General features: G+C 47.1%; 1 protein-coding gene across 4 annotated transcripts in view; it reads right to left on the bottom strand.

Moving 5' to 3' along the window:
- The window catches only part of SINHCAF (SIN3-HDAC complex associated factor), a 33,551-nt gene that overhangs the window by 4,032 nt on the left and 7,808 nt on the right, over positions 1-21,711 (bottom strand). The window contains exons 1-5 of one of the 4 annotated variants that reach the window (XM_074871581.1): positions 14,490-14,600; positions 11,311-11,397; positions 4,000-4,147; positions 1,871-1,970; positions 772-898 (exon numbers count right to left, since the gene is read on the bottom strand). In XM_074871581.1, the coding sequence (XP_074727682.1) occupies positions 772-898; positions 1,871-1,970; positions 4,000-4,127 (355 nt within the window). In that variant the 5' untranslated portion in view covers positions 4,128-4,147; positions 11,311-11,397; positions 14,490-14,600. Of the gene's footprint in view, positions 1-771; positions 899-1,870; positions 1,971-3,999; positions 4,148-11,310; positions 11,858-14,489; positions 14,634-21,711 lie in introns of those variants that run through there. The other 3 variants (XM_074871578.1, XM_074871579.1, XM_074871580.1) reach the window with 3 other exon arrangements.

Genomic DNA, 21,711 nt, shown 5'->3' with positions numbered 1-21,711 from the left:
TTACTGATTCTTTGGGGAGCTTTTCCTTCAGGTCAGGTAGGATAATTGAAAGAAGACCAAGTCAGCAACAGTTAGGAAGGTTTGCTTTAGAGGAAAAACCGAAAGTGCTGACATATATTTAGAGCATAACTGACAGATGGCTTTGTTGGAAAACTATGGTCCAAATCTATTTGAAGAGTCTAAGTGCTAGTGAAAGGAAATCACTGAGACCAGCAGAGGAATGTGTAAGGAAACTATCCAGAGGAAACATGTTAGTAACTTAAAGGGGGGGAATCATCTAAGCTAAATAGGTAGCCTAGATTTTTTTTTTTTTTGGTTGAATACATGTATGGAAGAAAAAGACCGATAGCGGTATCAACAGAACAGTGCTTCTTGGGAAAAGAAAGCTGAAAATGGCCATAGCACGTTACTGAGAGCAGAGGGAAACCTTTTAACTTCAGTTTCAGTGAGGGTCATGCCCAAGAAGTTTTTCTTTCTAGAAACATGTCATTTAAGCGTAGGACATAAGCTACAAGCTTTCAAGCCAGGTTCCACACTCCCCCACACCACTTCCCTACATCTGTCTCATAGCCCACCCTGCACACCAACTCTTCCTCCTCATTCCACCCCCTCCCCAAGTCCTCAGAGGATGAGAGGTTGTGAAAACAGGGAGCGCTCAAACGTGTGAGTGTACAACTGAATCTAGATGGTGATTCAGCTTGGCCAGTTAACAGTAAGCTATGTTAGGGGGAGGCCAAAGTTTATTGCCAAAATCTCTTTGGATCCACTTACTGTGCCGCTTGAATTCCTTTTGCAGTTTGCTGATTTGATTGCTCTTTATTCTGCTTCCAGAGAGAGTTTTCATTTTCTTTGGTTTCAGTGTTGTTTTAAGACTGGGTCCAGCCCTGGCATCTACCACCTAGAACACAGAAAATGCATGCATAATACTTCCGCATCATGCCCAGATACTGCCCTAGTCAAGGTACCTGTACTGACTTAGCTGAACGTGTTCCAGTTTAGTTAAACCAATGCAGTTCTATGCAGACACTCTTATGTTTCATTTAAATCTGGTTTGTAAGAGTTTGTAGGAACATTGAGCAAACTATTTTAAAAAGCACATTCAGTTCAACTTTTGCCGCCTTTCTATTTTTGACAAATTGTTTTGTAGACAACAGTTGTTTAAGCCCATACAGGTTCAGTTAAGAGTGTCTGCCAAGCATTTGCCTTGAGTTTTGGTTGCTTTTTTTTTTTTAAATGATCGGTTTAACTTCTGAATAAAGCTAGTGGTAGTAATAACCACAGTTCTGGATTCCATTACCATCAAGGCTTCCTGAATAAAGATTATAACATACACAAAGAATCCTGATCATCTTCCCAGCCCTAGGCCCAAACTAAATTAGATGTATCAAAACAAAATATATGAGTGGGAATAGCTGCGAGATATTAGTATTGTAATTATCTGACTAAATGACATTGATTTATGTGTTGCTTGAGCAAGTCACCTTGCTTGTTCAAACTCTTGAAAAAAAAACAAGCTAAAAAAAGAGCAACCAATTTTGGATAGAGGCCAAACTTGAAATGTTTTGAGTGTCATAAGAGACTTTTGGACAAAGTTATGAGCTTGTGAAAACAAGGAATTACAAGGTAAGTTAGTCTGTGACTCCATCCCAAGCTTGCATAATCACCATTTGCACATAAGCCAAAGAAAAGACAGGTAAGAGCCATGTAACAGGAAGTATTCCAGGAAGGATTTAGAGGTGCTGAGGGTGGGAAGGGAGAATGTAGGGGAAATATCAAACCCCAAATTCTTGCCAGCACCTCCCCTCTCTAGCAGGATGGACTAAGGCAGAGATGAGTTAGTTTTGGGGTGGAGGAGAAATAAATGACTAACATGATTCCAGTTTTTTTTGGATCCCGCTGGCAATTTTTTCCATCTTTTCACCAAAAGGACACAGGCATTGCAAATATCTCCTGAGCGGGCCTCATGGAGCCTGGTAAAAACAAAAGCAAAAATCACTTGACAACAGTTAAAAGCACCCCCCCACTTGATAACAAAAGAAGCATAAAAACTGATGGAAATGAAGGGTTCTCAAGTTCTGTTTTTCAGGCATTACACTTCATCTGGGGTGCTCAAACATTGCCGTTTAAAGACCAGGTCTCACTTTCAGAAAGCACTCTTCCATATAGAAATAAAAGGTGTTGTAATCTGCCTCCAGAGGGGCACTAAACCAAACAGTCCCATCACCTTCAGTTGGTTTTGTTTTTTCTAAAAAAAAAAAACCCCAAACACTAAAAACACTAAAAAACAACACACAGTTCCAGCAGGTTGGTTGGTTTGACTGGAGGAGGAGGGAAGAGGAATAATCATATTCCTCAGATGTACATTTCGGAACAGACCTCAGAGGTCCAACAAAAGCTTATTCAGTTCTTAACTTTCTCACAGAGCTTCAAGGATGAGTAACAAATACCACCTGAACACACTCCCACATAAGCGTAGGATAAGGTTTCAGAGACAGCAGTTGCTGGAATGACAACAATACTCACTCCCTTTAACCAGCTTTCTTCAGAAATCATCTCTACTGCTAATCCATGCTAAAAGAATTATAAAGGAGATACAGCGTAGAATTTTTCAGCTGTTTAAATGGGAAAACTTTGAAGCAATTTACAGATTAATGGGGCAGGCTCAGATAAGCCCTTATTTGCTCAGTGTTAAGACTGCATTTTTACCTTGTCAAACATATTTCAGATAGCACAAGACCAAAGGCCCTGGTATACTGCAAGCTTCTTTACTGCAGTTAACAAAAAAGAAAAAAAGGCAACGGGTCTTCACACAGTCTTTCCACTGCCAAGGACAGTAGCCAAGAAATATGATAAGGAAAATTATCATATCAGCACCAGATTTATGTACAAAAATCCATGGTAAATACAAAGCACTATAAAGCTGTATGTGAAAGGAGTGTTTCTAGAAAAAGTGAGGGGAAAGAGGGAAATACTTCTAAAGATTGCAAAGATGTACACATACAGTTAAGCACTGGAGTCGAGAGTTGCAATACTGATATGTATATATAGTTTTTAAAATGATGCATGAAGGTTCCACTTGGGCCTACAATTTTGATAAGAGGTAATCCAACAAGACTGGAAAAAAAAAAAAGCAGAAAACATCTATCGACAACACAGACTTTTCCCAGGGGAAATAATTTCATGGACAACTACAGCATAAACGAGAAATTCTTATTGTCTCAGAAAAAAAATTCAAAATAAACAAAGTAAAAAATTACTACAAGCTATCACGGAAGAATATGCTTTGCTGACAATTCAAGGACACAAGTTTATACAGAATTTCAAAGTTCTTAAGAAAGTATTTCAAAAAAGCTAAAAGGTCACAGCAGCTGGTACAAGAAATCACTGGTATTTATAGCTTTGCTTACCAATGCCTTCAAGTAACATTACATGCAACATTATCTAATTGGAAGGCTAATTACTTGATGCTTATTTTCCATCAGAATGGGCTTCCAATGAAAAGTTTTATTATTTAATAATAATTTGAACAAAGGCACCAATACCTGAAACAGGGTACTCCGCATAAACCCGCCGGAACTGCTAAGTATTTACTCATCAAGTTTTGTCCAACATTCTTGAATCTTCAGAGCCACAGAAAACCTGTTTACCATCTTGTGTGGGAATGTACACCTCTAAGGAACAAGTGCAAAACGCACAGTCTGAGAGGTGTCTAAATCCTTGCGTGTGCTGTGAGGTAGGAGACACACAAGCCTGACCCTTCACTGGCATGAACTACAGCAGCTCTTCATTGGCAGCAACAGCAGATCGACAACCAAATGGTACCATACACAGCAGCAGAGGGTCCAGACCCTCCTGGCCTGGCCAGAAAAGTGAGGAAGCTGAAGCCAGCCTTCTCCCACCACCCACCTCTGCTAACCCAATCTTTCAGTCTTTCAGAGCAAGAAGGACGGCATGTCAGGTTCGTGGCTTGCACGATGTTGACTAAAGAAAGAATCTTACCCAAAACAATTCTGGAAATCCTTTTCATAACGTTTGCTGTCAGTGAACCGAGAACTGGAAGACTTAGCTCTGCAAATACAGCAGCCCTCTATACTCCGATACATCTTCGGTTTGTGAAAGCCAAACATCTTTTCCTCACGGCTGTAGCCTGTGAAAACAGACAGAAACTGGTGTTACTTACCACTGTTAGATACTGAAAGAAAAACCCAGGCAATGCACTGGGCAGACCAGAAGTAAACTATGATTCAGGATAGGAAACTGCCAGATTAGGCCATAGCTTTAACCTGCATTGCTTCAGAAGGGCAGATGCACCTAGAACGCGCTTTCTTACTAAAACAAAAAAACCCCCAACAGCTGGAATATTAAGCAATACCCAGCAGGACTCATGACAAGCTCACTTCTGCACAATTCTACTCTAAGGGCACATCTGCAACAGCACAACCCAGAGGTGTGAATGCAGCTGACTTGGCTAATGCATGTATGTGTATGTGGCAAAACAGGCTGCAGAACAGGCCGTGTGAACCTGCCCGAGCCCCTGGATAAGCAGGCTAAGTAGTTGGCAGCTGAACCCTGGGTCACTGGCAGTACCTCGTCATCATCACCGGCGTTTGTTAGAAATATCCCTGCCAAACTTTGTTGAAAGTGAGTAGGAGTCATTTTAAATGAGCTGCAGTCATACCTCTAGGGCTGTAGGGCAGACATACCTGAAAAGCTGCCCTAAAAACAGCAGGGTGGAGTCCCACCCAGCCCTCAATGGCCAGGTCTGCACTGCGGGACCCAGGAGCACTCCTCAATTCTCAGGCCTGGGTGCGCATCCCAGCCACATCCCAGCTCTGTGTCAGCACAGGCTCAGTTCTTGCACTCCCACCTTCCCCGCCCTGCTTTCCATGGGAAGGAAGCCTAGAGAGAAAAGGCCAGGGAGCAGGATCCTGGGGCACATTTCAGCATGCGCCTACCATACATCCCAGCCACCGCCAATGACGCCGGAGCAAAAGGTACTCCGTTTACAGGGAAGTTGTTTCTTCTTAACCACCAGCTCTGCAAACTCAGCGCCAGCTCAGAAAGCCAAAAGCCAAGCTGCTTTTAAGAGGTCTGTCTATCCTTTTCAGTACACCTGGGCTGGGATTTGCTATCAGAGCAGGTAACACACAGTGGAGGCGTTTTCCAGGCAGAAACTTTTTAAGTTAGTTACAAGTGGATTTACTGCAGTCACCACAACAAAGACCCCTTAAACACATGACGTCCCCACCACCAAATGAGTTCTCCCCAGGCACCAGTTACTCCCCAGCGCAGACTCCTGTTATGGACGGTCTGACATAGCATGAAAAGCTGTCAAAGCAAACAGAGCTCCCACAGCGCTTCAAAAAAATAAACCAACAACTGAACAAAACTGGTGCTTTCCTGGTGCTGGGCCCAGACAGTGGCACCACAAGCCCTCATAGGACACACAGCATCTGTCTCGTAACACAGGGGGGGAGGGTTCCAAGACGTTCTCTTTTAAATAGACTACGGTGCAAGGTTTGCCTCAACCACCTGCTGCAGGGAGTGAGCAGCCATCCCTGCTGTTTATCACACACTAACTGCTCAGAGAGGGCACAGGCCACTTGCTGCAGGAAGCTCCATAGAAATAGGCTCCCACTGCTGAGAACTTCTGCTTTTAAAAAATTAAAATTAGATGGAGCCACACAAAAAACACAAGATTTCCCCTTCTTCCCTTAACAAAAGGCCAAGTTGCTATATTCTTGCATCTCCACCACTTGTGAGCAAGTCTGGTGAGAGGGAATTTCCAGTCACTTCTCAGTCCCAGGCATTGCCAAGTCACAGCAACCAAACTCGGGTTACTGGTGAATGTATGTGGCATAGGGATCTGTCCCAAAATCTTCCACCTGTGGGAAGGTAAGGAATATCATTCTAATATCCAACAGAGGGACAGAAAAAATTAACCTGAAATCTTCAGTCTATAGCACCAAGACTTGCCACATCATTACAGCAATAAAATAATTTGAAAAACAGGTTCAGGTGAGGTCAAAACTATGCTTCCACAAAACAACCATCATGCTTACCTTACTGACAAAGATTGCATGCAAGGGAAAGAGATCCCAGGCATTTTTGCAGGACCACAGCAAAAGCTAGTGAACCACCCAGGCGCAGTCACAGTCCTCCACACAGAGGTAAAAATATACCCCCCCACCCCAGAGGGGAAGACCAGAGCATGATAGAACTGCAAAATAAACACACAAGGCTCTGCCCAAGTTTCCCAGGCTCCTGAGAACAACAGAAAAGCAAAAATCTTATCTATTATTGTTGGTTAATATTCATACACAAATCCATGAAGGAACCCATACCCAGCTGAAAGCGTGCATGTTTATACATTTCAGTCCAGCATACTATAATACAAGACCACTTGGTGCCCACTGTCTCCCTGCAACTGCTACTGCACAGACATGTAGAAAGGCACAATTCAACTCTCCAAAAAGCTTGTCTTGACCAAACCCCTCGCACAGAGCCTGTTGATGGCAAGGGACTTGGACAAGCTGAATGCTAAGGAGGGCCTCCAGGCTTAGGACAGAGATAGAGGGGATAGGTCTTTCCTTCCCTCCTGTCCCAACTCACACTGTTTGCCACAGGCTTGAAGTGCTGTATTCCTTTCTTCTTCAGGCATATTTGCAGCACAAAAGAACTCACCGAGGGCTAGGATCTCCCAAGGATGATTTGTGCAAATATCCAGCACAGTCACCCCAAATGCTGCCAGGCTTCTTAGAAGGTTCACTGCTTCCTCTGTTAGCATAGCATTGGCCTGGAGGCCAGGAGCAGCTGTAGCAAGTAAAAGGTATCCAACTAGTGACCTGCTGAATGGGCTTGTTGAGGGACAATTAGACTCAGAAGTCCTCCTTTGCTTCTGCTTGGGTATGTTTTCAGGGACACGTAGCAAGTGAATGCACGACCAAATCAGGTTAGTATCCCTGGACTGTCAAGACAAATAAACAAGAGTGTCTACACAAACCCTTAAGAGTATGTATTTTGTTTCTTAGCATCCCATGTGCTTCTTCAAGAGACAGTCTCTTGAGGACATTGTTTAACAAGCCTCTGGAGACCCAACAGCATGTTCACCTGGGAAATTTTCAGCTACCAAACAGCAATTTTAGATTTTGACTACCCCACTGTTAAATCCGTGGTCTGGTGCTTTTCTTTAGAAAGTCAAAGACTAACTGCAGACACTTAAGCAGCAAGAACATCTTGACTGTTACAGGGCAATACACAGAACTGCTATCAACAATGTGATTTACTTTCTAACCTGGTTTCTTCCAGAAATCCAGATGCTGATGAGATGATCTCTGTCACCAGCTGGTATTTATACCATGGTAGAACAAAATGCACGTTTTACAATTAATGTTCTGGCAAAGACTGGCATCAGACACATATTTTGAAAATATTTTGTTTTGCATCATTGCTGCCATTCGCACAGGAGCAGCCTTTCAACACCATCTTTCAATACAAGGGAAACTAGTGCCATCTGTTTCCCACTTGATGAATGGTCAGCAACAGTATTACCATGTACGCCTGAATGGGGAAGAGCTAGACGCAAAACCACAAGTGAAACAGATTTCTCTGACAACTGCATCGAAGTGCAGTTATAAATGGAAGGCGTCAGTCCAGTTACACATTTAATCCTAAACAGTTGCCATTTGACTATTATACAATAAATATTCTGTCAGCTGGAGAGCTTAATAGCCAACATGTACTTAGAAGAACATATGACTGTGCCCTTTAAAAAGTTTTACTTGAAAGCTTTGCAATTTAGATCTCAAACTAGAACCAGGGAGTTAGACTGCCAGTACTGTAACACCTGAATCTTAGCTGTGCAAGTTTAACCACATGAAATTTGGGACAGATAAAAAGATGGCAAGTAGGAATGAAGTAACTTCCATAGAAATTAAAAAGCATTACACAGGATAATTTTGCCAAATTTAAGCATGTTATTAATGTTATTTAAGCATGTTATATTTGCCAAAAATAAGCATGTTATTAAAATATATGACATCTTTTAAATCAGCAGTTGCACAGAAGTAAAAGGGACGGCTCACCATCAAAGAAATCAGAAATCCTAGTGGAGGGTATCTGTCATTCTGCAGAAACGGAGATTTACCTGCACTAGTAGGGGAGCACTATTCCCCCAAGTCAGGGGAAAAGCAGTCCTTCTCCATGGTCTCCCTGCAAAAGGAAAAGTTGCTATTCCTCCGAGTTCTACTTTAAACAACTGCTTTAGCAACTTGAATGGTCTCAGAAAAGACTGCAGGATAAAGCTCTCTCCATCCCCTCTGCCCTCTCACTTTTGGAAAAGCAGCACCAAAAATAGAGACTCATCTTGCAAAAAAAAAAAATTGGAGTCAAGCAGAGAACAGTAAAGTAGGTGGGGAATAAAAGAAAAACCACACACACCCTGCTTATTACATTTGTGAAAGGCTGATACAAAGCAGCATGCATCATATGTGTGTGAAAATGGTTTCGTGCTTTCATTACCTGTCAGGACTAGAATTTGGTGCTTAGTTTTCTTTGCAAAATTTAATCTAAATTCAAAGGAGGTATTGCTTCAGATCCTCATTAAGTTTTCAAGTTAAGGAAGAACTTCTGAACTTTTAGATTTTAAAATAAGAAAAGCTGAGCCACTTTCATTTGCTTTTCCAGATTCCTTCTGCATTCTTTCTGATCACCCAAGAAGAATGAAAACCCTTTATAATAGAAAGGAAGGAATTCCTAGAAGGCAGGCATGTCTCCCTTTGTAACACAATTATCAGACCAGTCAGGAGAACATGCTCACCTGCTTCTCACAAAGCTGAAAAAGAAACATTCCCCGGGGTTATGGGAGAGCAGAGGGATGCCAGTCCAACTACTCAATACCTTCCTCTCTTCCCATCTCCTCACTCTGACCCTGGATCATCCACCCTTTGTGCAACCCAAAACTGTCAGTACATTGTCAGAGAGGAGGAGAACCACTGCAAATAATCTGATTTCCCCTTCTGTGTATGAAACAGCCTTGGCACAGCCTCCCCGAATTTGGGCTACAGAAAAATACGATCTAGCCTGCATATGTTGATGCAGCCGGTCCCTGTCAGTAACCATCTCACAATGCTCATCTCTACAGCATTTCATTGGAACTAAGAAACATAGCCAAAATGGTGAATTTTTTTTCTTTTAAAGGAAAAGAAACAGATGCCTTAATATAGAAAGAACAGATATGCTCTAGCTTTTACATCTGCAAGTGCATACACCCAGGCACATGCACACACACGAAAAATGCTTCCAGAGCTGTCTATGGCGCCAGAAGCAGAGTTGCCTGTCTCACTAATAAATTCTTGGGCCTGTCCCTCTGCTGAATTAAAGTGCAATACCTCTACTGAAAATCAACTGTAGGACAGAGAATTGCAGAGGAGCTGATCTACATCAGAGACTCAATGTAAACATACCTCCCCCCTGAGTTTACATGCTGCAAAAAGAAACTTTGGAATAGAAGTTAAAATTTGACCCCAGAAAACCATATTTTAACATGCCCAAAGCCAGAATATTCCAAGGAAGTAAGAGACCAAGCTAATTGGAGTCATCTGAAAATGCAACTTCAGTATCTGCAAAAACATCTTTTACACTGTCATCTGTCCTTATAGCTCAAGACAGAGTGACTAATTTCCAACAACCATAACCTTAGAATTGTGCATACTGAACACTCTTCTGGTCCCCTATATCCTCAGATTTTCCTTCCACTTCCCTTCCTCTCTCCACCCAGAACAACTTTACTTGGAGGAAAGCTGTATTTGGCCACTACAGCCCAGGCACAGCATCCTGTGGAGTTTTCACTTGATGAGCTGAGCAAAACCAGTAAAAGGTCAAAACTACATCTTCAGGAATCTTTCCTCTGCCAAAATAAGTAACTTGCTCTTTTGCTGGTAGTTGTTCACAGCTACTGTCGTGCTCTCAGTGCTCCAGTGAAATCTTAGCACACCAGATGCAACTGGCAGCCACAAACAAGCACATTATCAAACTGGACACTTTTTTTCCCCACGTTTGAGCCTCCACAGCATCCTGGCTGGGTCAGAAGCAGTCAAGTCACCAAGGAGCATACTTACCTGCTGATCTTCAGTGGGAAATAAGTACCTAACCCATTTAAACAAAAGTAGTGAAAGGCTAAGCCACTTGGGTGTTCCTCTAAACTGCCATGTGGTTAGTGCTCACAAGGGATACGCCAAAGCACGAAAACAGTAATCAGTAAGATTTGCATAGGGGAAGAGAAAAAATCCCAAACCTGTCCCACCTGCAGACATTCCATCTTGAAAGAGGACTTCCCTCCGCCCCCCCGAAACTCCTGTTGCATAACTAACACCATGCTCAGCCTGATGAGAAGCCTTGCAAGGAAAACCTGGGATCCTCTCAAGCAAGTGCTGGAGTTCAGTCTGCGATGCTTATCTGAGTACAGTCACTGCCGTTGTTATGATGCTGTTTGCAACCACCTGCTACTGAAAAAGCATCACAGACACCAGAGATCATGAGACACTGAACAGTTTTGGTTTGGTCGGGGTTTGTTTTTAATTTTTTGTTTTTTTTTTTTCTTTTAAACAGGGTAACGCACCTGATGGGGACTTGAACAGAAGTAGTAGTAATTATTTGACAGAATAGCTGAAGTGACTCAATTAAAAAGGATAAGTTTCCATGTCCTTAAGTAATATTACTGGTCATTTCACTTGGACTTTGGACTGAGTACATTCTACAGAAATGCAAAGGCTTGAGTCATGAAATGGAGTCCCGCCCATGTATTCTGCTTAACCACTCGGTTTTCAAGCCCCAGCTCACTAGCTGCTTCTTTCTGTTAAAAAGCAAGTTCTACATGGGGTGCAAGTCTCAAGAAGCTGGTTGTCAAGGACTGTGCCCGTCGTTCATTATGAAAGAGGTACAAAGCATCAGGTGTTAAGAATCAATGCAGAGAGTTTGATAACACAGAAAGAGCTGTTTAGCATGAATAAGACAACTAACAGTCACAGTTTTAATATTTTTAATGTTTTTAATCTGTGTGAATTTCCTTCTACTAAGAAGGATGTTTTCTTTTTAAAGAAAAGACTGCAAACATAGGCAATTAGCTCCTCTTTGAGGATCTCCCGGCTGGAAGAGAGGAAGAATTTTTCCCAGAGGCTCTGGCACTCAATCCCACCTACTTTCAGAGGGAGCTGGATGCTGCATGCCTGTGGGTGTGTTTGAAAATCCCACGACTTGTTACTTGCAGATTCTCTACCATGGATCACAGATCCCAAGAAACCTGGAATTTACCTGGGTGCCAAAGGAGGTCAGTGTCCACTGGTGTCAGCAGGAAGGTCTCCAGTTCACTGTCTGCCCCTATGCTGCAGTTCTTGCAATCTTTTTATTTAAAAAAAAAAAGCTGTGAACTACACCATGAAGCCTGGCTATGTGCAGACTGGGGTGAAGGGGGTTTCCACAGCACACGCCCTGCACGGTGCTGACAAAACAGTCTCACCTTTGGAAACAAGCACATGGTATTAAAGGGGTTTGCTGAGAAACCATCACCCTCCTAGCTTGCCTTATAAAAGGGGTTAAACAGATGTCTCTCCATGGCTTCCACCCTACCACCTTCCACCAGCGCCGGATTAAAATTCAAAATGAAGAGAGCACTGCAGTTAGGTTGTGCTCAAGTATGTCACTCAGCCTCCACCACAGACGTGATGCTGTTGAAGTTATGCGCTCAATCCAGGACACTGGGTCTTCTCCCCACCCAGGAGGGGAGGGTGGCAGGGGCCCTGCCCTCGGCCCAGCCAGCACACACGTGCTTTAGGCACACAGCGGCAGGCTGAGGGGCAGCATCCTGCGCCAGCTGCCCAGGAACCACAGCGCCGGGGCGCAGCTCCGAACTTTTTTTTTTGCAGTTGTAACGATTATTGAAGAATCTGGGTCCAAAGAAGTGCCCGCTAGCAGACTGACAAGGACAAGGCTCTTTCCTGGCGGGAAAGAGCCTCTGGGGGAGCGCCGGGGCAGGCAGGATCCAGCCCTGCTCCCCACGCGAAGGCACAGCCGGGTAAACACCGGGTCTGGCAGGTCCCTTTAAACGCCTTCAGCCACACGCAGCCGGAGACGAGTGTACGAGAGAAGACGGCAACTTTTCTCTCATGAAAGGGAGAGCGCGACTGGGAGCGTTTCCCTGGCGCAAAAATAAAAGTTGAATTTTTTTTTTTTAAAAAAAGAAAAAAAAAACACAAACCACAAATAATAGTGATAAAAGATGCCCGAAAAGGCAGAGGCTGGTCGCGCCGCTGCCGCAGCCCCCGGGACCGGCGCAGTGCGGGAGGCGGCGGCCGCTTTTCGCCGAGCACCGCGTGGCGCGGGAGAAGCGCCGGCCCAGGCACGGCGGGGCGCCCCGTTACCGCCGGCGGGGCGGCGGGCTCGCTCCGCTGGAGGCGCGGCGGCGCCGGGAACAAAGACCCCCCCCGGGGCGGACGACCTACTTTCGCGGGCGGCCCCGCCGGTCAGGTGGAGCCGCGGGAGCACACACAGGCGGGCGGCCGGGCGGCCCCGGCTTCCCCTCCCCGGGGCTGCCAGGCGTTCCACTTGCCGAAAGACGAATAAAATTGAAAATAAATTAAAGCAGCGCAGGAAGGGGAGGGCGGCGCGCCGGGGAGGAAAGCCCCGAGCGCGGAGGTGGGCGCTGCGCAGCGTCCCCCGCGCTGCAAACACCGCCCCACCACGCGGTCGCGGTGCAGCCGCCCCATCCGGGGGGGGGGGGGGGGGGGGGGGGGGAGAGCGGCGGGAAGCGGGGGTCGAGCCCCGGCAGCTCCACCGGGCACCCCGAACCCTGCCCCGGCAGGGTGACGGCCACCTCCCGCCCCCCGGTCCCGTGCCGTCCCCCCAGCCCCGCGCTGGTTCCTCATGGCTCGGCCCTGACGTAATTCAAACATGGCAACAGTTGCACTTCAAAGGGCCGTTGTAGACCTCCCGGCAACGCGGGCACGCCGCGGCGGGGGCGACACGGACCCCACCCCACTCCCCCCCAACCCTGCGGCAGCTCCGGGAGGTGGGGGGGGGGGGGGGGGGGGGTCCGGCGGGGCTCGCCTGCTCGCCCGCGCACACCACCGCTGTGCGCGCAGCGCGCTGCCGAGGGGAGCGCGTGTGCACCCAAAGTTTCCTCACCCCTCCAAAGTCCTCCCAAACCGGCAGCCAGCCGCTAAAAACCACCACCCCCCCCACGGGACAACTTTTACCCCACCGAGCCCCCCCCATCCCCCGCGCGGAGGACCGCGTTCCCCCGGCGCCCGCAGCACATGCGAGCCCTTTGTTTTCCCCGCAGCCGGGCGCTGCCTACGTGCCGCGCCGGGGGCACCGCCGGCCGCTCCGCGCAACCCCCCCGCCCCGCCGCGCAAACCCCGCGGAAGGCGGGAGTTAAAAAACTTGTTGGGCGCCGGGCGCGGGCACAGGCTGACGGGGACGGGAGCGACTTTCACTCGCGCTGCGAGAGCGGCAGAACGCCATCGGCGCCCGGTCCCCGCCGCGCACCGGGGCCGGTGGCAGGGCGCCCGCCGTGGCGGGGAAGGCCCCACGCCGCGAGCCGTGCGACCGGCAGCACGTGTGGCGCCAGCCCGCAGCCGCCCGCTTCCACCGCCTCGGGGCGTGCACAGACCCCGACCCCTCCGCAAACACCGGTGATAACTACAGATAAAAACAGCTGCCCCCTCTCCCCCGGGGAAACGCGGCGGGGGGGACCGCGGGCCCTACCGGGCCCCTCTCCCCTCCGCCAGCCCGCTGGCTCCAACTCGTGCGCGCCGGCGCTACAGGTGTGCGGTGCGGGGCTGCGGGGCGCGCCGGGGGCCGCACCTGCGCTCCCGCGAGGCACCGGCGAGGCACGGCCGGTGGGGCCGCGCCGCCCTTCCCCGCGGGACCGGCGGAGCCTCGCAGCCCGCGTGGCGAGGCCGGGCGGCCGCGGCCCGGGAAGGGCGCCGGGCAGCCCGGTTTCCCTAACCCGCTGCGCAGCGCTTCTGGGAGCTAAATCGTTTAACGTGGCTGCGCTTCCTCCTAGAGACTTGGGGCTTTAACCTCGCTCGGAGTGGAGGTGGTGGGGGGAAAGTCAGAGTTCTCGGGATGGGTCTGCAACAACGCGGGAGGCGTTCGTTGCTCCCCACCAGCACCTCCTTTTAAACTCCACTAATTGAAGAAAAGGAGAAAACGCCGCGCACAGGAACCATGCGTGTCAAACTCTTTCAGGCGGCAAAGTCTTTTCGCCGCGGCAGAACAGAAGACAGGCTCCGGGATTAACTTGGGTTTAACAGAAATCACCGACTGCTGCAAAAATACCCAACAACAACAAAAACCCCCGAACAAGCAAAAAAAAAAAACCACCCCAAAACAAAAAACCCACCCCGGTTTCCCGGTTTAAACCTCCCGTTCCCTGCCGGCTGTACTTTTCTTTCCTCCCCCCTAAGCCGAAAGAAGAAGAAATCACTCACCGCCGTACTGCGCTCACCAACAGACGTGCGGTGCGGTGCGCGGCGAAGCCCCGCCGCTGCGCGCCCTCCCCGTGCCTCCTCGTTCTGCCAGCCCGCGCGGGCGCGCGAGCCCGCACCCCCCCCACCCTGCTCTCTCCGCCCCCTCCGCTCGGCGCCCGCCGCTCTGCGCATGCGCCGTTCCCACGGCCCCATTCTCCTCAATCAAACGCTCCGGCTTTGCGCGCCCCATTGTCCTTTTAAGGCAGAAAGGCCGCGCGGGAAGCCGGGGCGGGGGGAGGTGCTGCCCATTGTGACGAGCGAGGTGACTTCACGCACGCGGCCCCTGCCCCGCCCCGCCCGGCGGTGGGCGGCTCCCGGCCCCAGCACCGGCCCCCGCCAGCCCGGCCCGGGCACCTGCCTCCGCGGCGGCGCCGCGCGGCGCGAGGGCGGGGCCACCGCCCGCCCCGCCCCGCTTCCCGCCCCGCTTCCCCCCCCCGCGGCGTCCGGCGCCCCGCCGCCGCCGCCCAAACAAAAACAAACGGACAAAACAGCGCCCGGCGCCGCGCGGGCACCATCCGCCGGTCCCACGGCCCCCCCGCACGGCCAGCGGGAGCGGCACCGGCGCTCAGCCTCGGGGCGCGGGCGGGCGGAGGGGCGCGGCCTCCGGGAGGAAGAGGGCAAGTCTTTTGCTGGCCCTGGGTTGTTTCTTCGCTTCGTTTTAACGTGTTTTAAAAGTCATCAGCGGCTCATACAATTTTTCCTGCTGCGTTAGAATGAGTGAAAAATTCACATCATCGCAACTTTTGGTTCACGCTCTTCGTGCAGTTTCGGAAGAGCTGCTTCACGAAAACAGCTGGTGGCTTATGGTGAAATAGATTTCCTTTAAAAACAAACGATGTCAGAAGGCTTAGCATGCGGCACACAAGGTAGCAGTTACAACAGCACCATTACAGCCTGTAACTGCAATAACGCTGCCAGCCGCTCCCTCCCAGGCTTACACTCAAACGAAGCCCGAATACTGAATGCCTTCTTTCGAACTATTTAAAAAGTTTCACACCGAATTGACAGCAGCTCAGGCACAGCGTGCACTTGTTATTTAATATCTAAAATACTAAAATAACGAGGAGGAGTATTTCTGTTACAAATTATTTTCTCCTGGTAGGGATCTTTTCGGTCTAAACCCAAGTTAGACACAGATTTACCAGCTCACTGAGAACTCTTGCTGAAATGATCCCTCTGCTTCCAGCAGCAGCGCTAGCTAACCTCGAGGGATTTCCAGGAGAGCAGGACAGCCTGCTTTTCCTTGCCTTAGTATGAGCACCTCGCATCACCTCTACTTGCTTGTAAATCCTTGGTAATTCTACACCATTTCCTTCCGCAGTGCTGCCAAACCAGTCAATTTGGGCACAAAGTGCAGGAGGATTTCTCACAAGGAAGCCTTCAGGTTTATCTGTGGGGTTGTTTGATTTTTTTTTTTTTTTTTTTTGAATGATCATAGTGTGCTGCCTTTGTTAACGGTGCTTCCTTCCAGACACAGCTAAACCAAATCACATTCAACTTGTGAGACAGGAGTGTATAATGCTGAATAATAATGCTGAATAATTTCTCAAAATACATATAAAATTTTCCAGTCTAGGGAACTGTAGCAGCTCTTTTGGCAACTCTTGTTTGCATATAACATGTGTCTGGTTTTATCTGCCTATTTCTTTTTTGGTTTGAGGGAGTGATTCTCCTGGATTTTCTCCTATTCCCATTTTTTCTTCTCCATGCTTCTCAAGGCCCCTCAGTGACATTCCTTTTAGTCCAGTGCCCTCTAGTATCATATTTAAATCCCCAAATGAGAATGAAATGGCATTTTCAAGGAGAATCCTCACAGGTATCAAGCAATGTGCTGCTTCAGTTGAACAAAACTGATGTCCTGGTGCCTGTCAGTTGCTGCCCTCCCTTACCACCATGCTGAACATTAACAGAATGGCTCAGGATAGGCTTAGTCGCCTACAAACCAGGGTCAGGACAACTGCTCAGGTATTTATTTCACAGCTTTACATCCTTACACTTCAAACCTCATGCAAGCCCCAAAGCTCAGTGGAGAGCATAGGTTTCTAACTTACAATAATGAAAACAACTGATGCCATAACCTGGGGAACATTTGAGTTTCCAAACACTGTACTGCTCTGGCCTGCAAACAGCTCGGCTGTTCCTGCCTTCGCAGAGGAAAACAACTTCTATCCACAGAAGTCAAAATGGCAATGCATAAATGAAAAACACAGTCAAAACCTTCATTTCTGAAATGTTTCTGGTTTCCTTGAAGCATCTGCTGATGACATTTCAGGGCTACCTTGTAACTCAACAGTGGTTTGAGTTTTCATTTTTGGCCAATATCCAGCCTGCAAATAAAATGAAAAGGCACTTAAATAGCTAACAAGCTTTCATCAAGGTTCCTCTAGTCCCGTCCCCTTGAGCAAGCTACTTGCACGCCCCACACCATCAGAGGGGCACCTTGTCTGACCTCACTGTGTGGAAAGCGGGTGAAGAAAAACAGCCCTGAACCTGGAACAAGCCTAAGGAGTTTAATTCAGAAAATGCAGAAATCTGAAAAAATGCATGCACATTTACACCACAAGTAAAGCCTCATTTGACAAGGCTCTGTTTTAAAAAATTAAGCATCTTCATTTCCACTCAGAGCTTGGTATAAAGGAGGAATATGGGATTTCATGGAGATCACAGGTGACCTGGAATACGAGCTTTAGACCAGAGGATTTGTTCCCATCCAGGTCAGTTCTAAAAAACGTTTACTTTAAGAATGCCTGCGCTCTCTGAAAAACTAATGGGACCATTGCTGTGTTCCAGTTAAACTTTTTAGCTGGGAACCTAAATATGTCAGTGGTGTAATAATAACGCTAACCACAAGGGGCTTTTAAATATAAAACATACATGTTTCATGAATGCTGAGGCAGAGGCGCTAACACAGAGGAAAAGTAGGGCATTTGCCAGCTAAGACATCTGATCCTATTGTGTTATTTTTCAATATTAATGAATAAGTAAACACAAATAGGCTACTTGTTGTTAGGTGAAGAGCAGCTGTCAAAACCAAACCCAGGCAGCTGTTGTTGCTTTGAGAGTTCACTGTAAAATGTTTTTTACAACTGGAGTAATTTGAAAGTTTGCTTTATTGGCTAAATGCCTGGCCAAAGGATTTTGAAAAAATTACCAGGAGTTCTTTCAAGGAGAAAAATGTTGATTGACTTACAGTTGTAAATAAGATTTTGCCAAGGAATACAATTTCAGAGGGAGATATCACCAACAGATCTGTTCCTTAGCTCCTGCTTGCACCTGTTGTCCATACAAGTAACAGTGTATTAATTTTTTGAAGGTGCAAATGCTCACAGAACTGGTAGTTTAAAGCAAACAGGTTAATAAAGAAACGTGATTTCCCCCTCTGTTTTATGTTTTAGGCGAAATGACAGATGGCTGCAAATAAACAGTCACAACAAAGTTTGATGATAATAAAAATAGATATACTATGTTATTCATGCTGCCAGAATTAAGTACTCAAGTCATGTGGCTCAGAGAGACAGGACCTGGAACTGGTTTACTCCTAGAAACAAGGCAGATCATTTATAGCCCAGCCTAAGAAAGAAATGCATCAGGGCTTAACAGAGAATAATAACTTTTCCGAAGAGTTTTTAATTGATATTTCTGATTCCTTAAGAGGAAGATAATTCTCTTAAATTCTTAAAGATTGCTCAAATTCTATAGCTAAATGATCATTTTCTATTACTGCTTAAACACTTTTAATGCAGCTTCTCAAGTGCTACTAATTTCTTTGCAGCACTATTGCTTTCATCCCTATTAAAGCTGATAAGACTATGCTATGAGGATTTATATTAAGGTGATTTGAAGATGTCATTAAGAAGATCAGCCCCCTCTGCCTGACAGGCTTTTTCCTGTCAAGAAAGTTATCCCCCCCTTATTTTGTCATTTGGGACAGCGCTGAAAACGGAGACCAAGTATTTGGAAAGCCAAGAGATCGCTCCTCTAAACCAAGACCACCATCTTTCCCAACAGTGTGGGGAGAAGTTCCAGATTTTATACTGTCAATTTCAAAGTAATCTTTTAGGGAAGAGAAAGTTATGAACTTCTTTGGAGAGTGTTGTCTAGGCTTGGTCTCACACAAAATCATTTAGGGGACAGAATTTCCTCTTTGAAACTTCTTACTGAACCTAAGAGTCCTGACCAAGTTCATCCATGCCCCTAACCCTGTTTGCCATTGCAGGGCCCTGAACACAGGCACAGCTGGCTAGGAAAGAATAAAAACAAGGGTAGGTAGTTGGGAGAGCATTCATAGTGGCTAGAAAGCAATGCTTCAGCATGACAGGCTGCTTCTCTTGACCTCTTTCTCATCAGGAATCAAGCAGATAAATATGGATTCCTGGGAATAGAAAGTCCTAGGGAAGCTAATTGATTTTTGTCATGTTTCAGGAATGAGGTCATACCTTGAAGCCTGAAATCCTCTGCTAGGGAACAACCAGCATGGTCCACATGGGGGGCAACAGGACTCCTAAGGAGAGCTGCCAGGAAGGGTTTTCTTACAGGTGTAAACATTGCCCAGAACTCTGCTAAATAAAAACAAGCAACCTGAGGCAGCATCTTTCCAGGTTAAAGCTTCACCCACCACCATTCTTCTTTGGAGATTTTCTAGCCTACAGGTCTGTTCTCAGTGACACTGCTCTTTAATCTACAGTACCAGCAGACACAACAAAGGTCCACAGGTTCCCTTTTTAGTAAAAAAGAAAAGAAAAGAAAAAAAAAATGTTCCCAGATCAAGGAGGAGCTAGCTGAAGAATTAGATCAACCTAACAGTGAGATAGTCTTGGGAAGAAAAAAGGTACTTTGAGGAGGTGATAGTGTTTCAGATTTAAGACTTTGACTGCAGAGAGCCTCAGAAACTATGGAGAAAAGACGTCTCTCTGTGGGCAGAGATTTTACTCAGCCAAAACAAGACAGAGGATAGTGATACAAACCTCACCAAGCTCAAGTACAAGTGATTAGTCTCATGAGGAGATAGCATCTTGCTGACCTTACTGCCAAGCTGCCAAAGACAAACACGGTACTTACAAGTCTTCTGGCAAGGAAGAAGAGCTGTGGGCAGACTTGGCTAACCAGGAGAAGGAGGCGGTGGGAGGAGGTGGTCCCTGAAGAAAACCTGGAGTCCTGATCACAGACTTTGAACAATCAGCCAAGAACTAAGTGGAAATCTACCACCAAGATCTGGAGGGAGGAGCTGGAGGCAAAAATTTTTGCAAGGGTAAGAGGGAATGGAGTTGGCTAACAAAGTCACCACATTACACAGATAACTTCAGATAGCTTAATTGGATTGAATCAGCTAATTGGACTGCAACAAATCAACCAAATTTGACACTCAACATCCTCTAAAAAAACAAGCCAAAGGCAGATAGAGGAAAAGGGCAGGCAGGGAGAAAGCAGCACGAAGGGAGGAGGCAGTAGAATACATTTTCCTTCCTCAGGGCAGAGGCACCCCATTCTGAAAATGAAAAGAAGATAAGGAAAGGTGAAAGGCTTTCCAGAAGAAGCCACGTAGTTAAGGGGAAGGCAGAAGCAGGATGGGCAAGCTTCAGGTACAATTTGAGCAGATGTTAATCACAGGGATCCCCAAAATCAAGCTGGGTCCCATAATGAATGTTCATGGTCAGGAATTAACTCTACAGGGTGATGAAAGAAACTCAAATAAGCTCAAACCAGGACACACATCTGACCTTAGTGACTTCCCTCAAGTCTGACTGCCTGTTCATATTGCAAATTACAGCATGCAGAGGAGTCAAGGGACCCAGATGCTGCCTCCAGGGCAGAATTCTGTGGCAGAGCCCGAGCCACAGAGCTAGTGTGCAGCACATGCCCTGTGCTACACAGGCAGTGAGTGATCTGATAGACATCTCAGGGCCAGCAGGAAAGTTCCTCTGTCTTCACTGACCCTGTGACACAGAGACCACCAAGGAAGCTAGCACCAGTGCCATGTGGGTGTGGGAGAGAAGGGATGCAGGAGGGTACTGGCCCTGCAGGGCCATAGGAGATATTTTGCAACTTATCTACATCACCAGGAAAGATATATGAAGCCTCTCAGCAAGGAGAGGACAGTTTTTGAAGCAGGAGGGTTTGGGACTTCCATGGCATATACTTCTCAGCTCTTTGGTTAGAGCCACAGCTGACCTTCCTCCTTCCCTCTGGGGCGACTGGGCTTATCTGGGAGGGGTTAAGGCTGAATATGTGCTGTGGGAGCAGAGATACTCCAGCTGGGACTGAGCTCACCTGAGCAGCAGTGTCCTGAAGCATAGGGGATGTGTGGAGTGCCCAGCCTCCGTGCAAGAAGGCAGGTGAGCATGTGTAGGGTGGCTCCTTGAGTGATGGCATCCCTGAGTGATTTCCTGCTCCTTTATGAGTCCCAGGAGCTCCTTGGGAAGCTGAACAAGAGCAGCTTGCAGGAATAGCAGGGCCATGAGGAGGTGCTCTGGGATGGCATTGTCCTTCAGGCATAAGCACTTTTTGAAAAGCAGCTAAATAAAGTGATTGCTATTTATAAAGTAACGAGCTGGCCAGTCAGAGACTCTTCAAAACCTGGCCTTTCTAAAACCAGCTAGCAGTGTGGTTTTTGAGATGCTATTTTCATCATGCTGTCAAAACAAATCTCTATCCATAGCTGAACTGACTGACTCTTCTTGTCAGGACAACTACCCTTAGCAGTGGCTGAACCAGTCCTAACTCAAGGTTTCAAAAACAAGAGCAATATTTACTGGTTGATTTGCCTTATCTGTAGGAGGGAAGTGGGAAAACTGGATAGCTATGAAAGTGACCTCTTGAGCTGATCCTTCTTTGTCCTGCGAATGCTGGGGCTGAGTATTTGCACTCAGAGTTGCTGGGGAATCACGAACATCTAATTCACACCATGTAATTAAAAAATGAAAAGTTGGAGCAAGGGCTAAATGCCTCCTGCTTAGGTCAATTGCTAACTGCTTGATGGTGAGCAAAACAGGTCAAGTTTTCAGGCACTTTTCTCTGTGATATCTAGTACTAGCCATGGTCCCAAACAGAGCCAAGTCTTCAGGTCTGACTGACCTGGTGTCTCTTCTACTTCTAGATGCTTCAGCTATTTCAGAACAGAGAGGCCCGACACATTTAGCCACACAAAGAAGGCAGGAGGAGTGGCTCAACTGCAAACCACAGATGC

This window comes from Strix uralensis, chromosome 5 (assembly GCF_047716275.1).
Source record: "Strix uralensis isolate ZFMK-TIS-50842 chromosome 5, bStrUra1, whole genome shotgun sequence".
Classification (NCBI taxonomy): Eukaryota; Metazoa; Chordata; class Aves; order Strigiformes; family Strigidae; genus Strix; species Strix uralensis.
The sequence above is the reverse complement of the archived record's forward strand: the minus strand, read 5'-3'. Positions and strand labels throughout refer to the sequence as shown.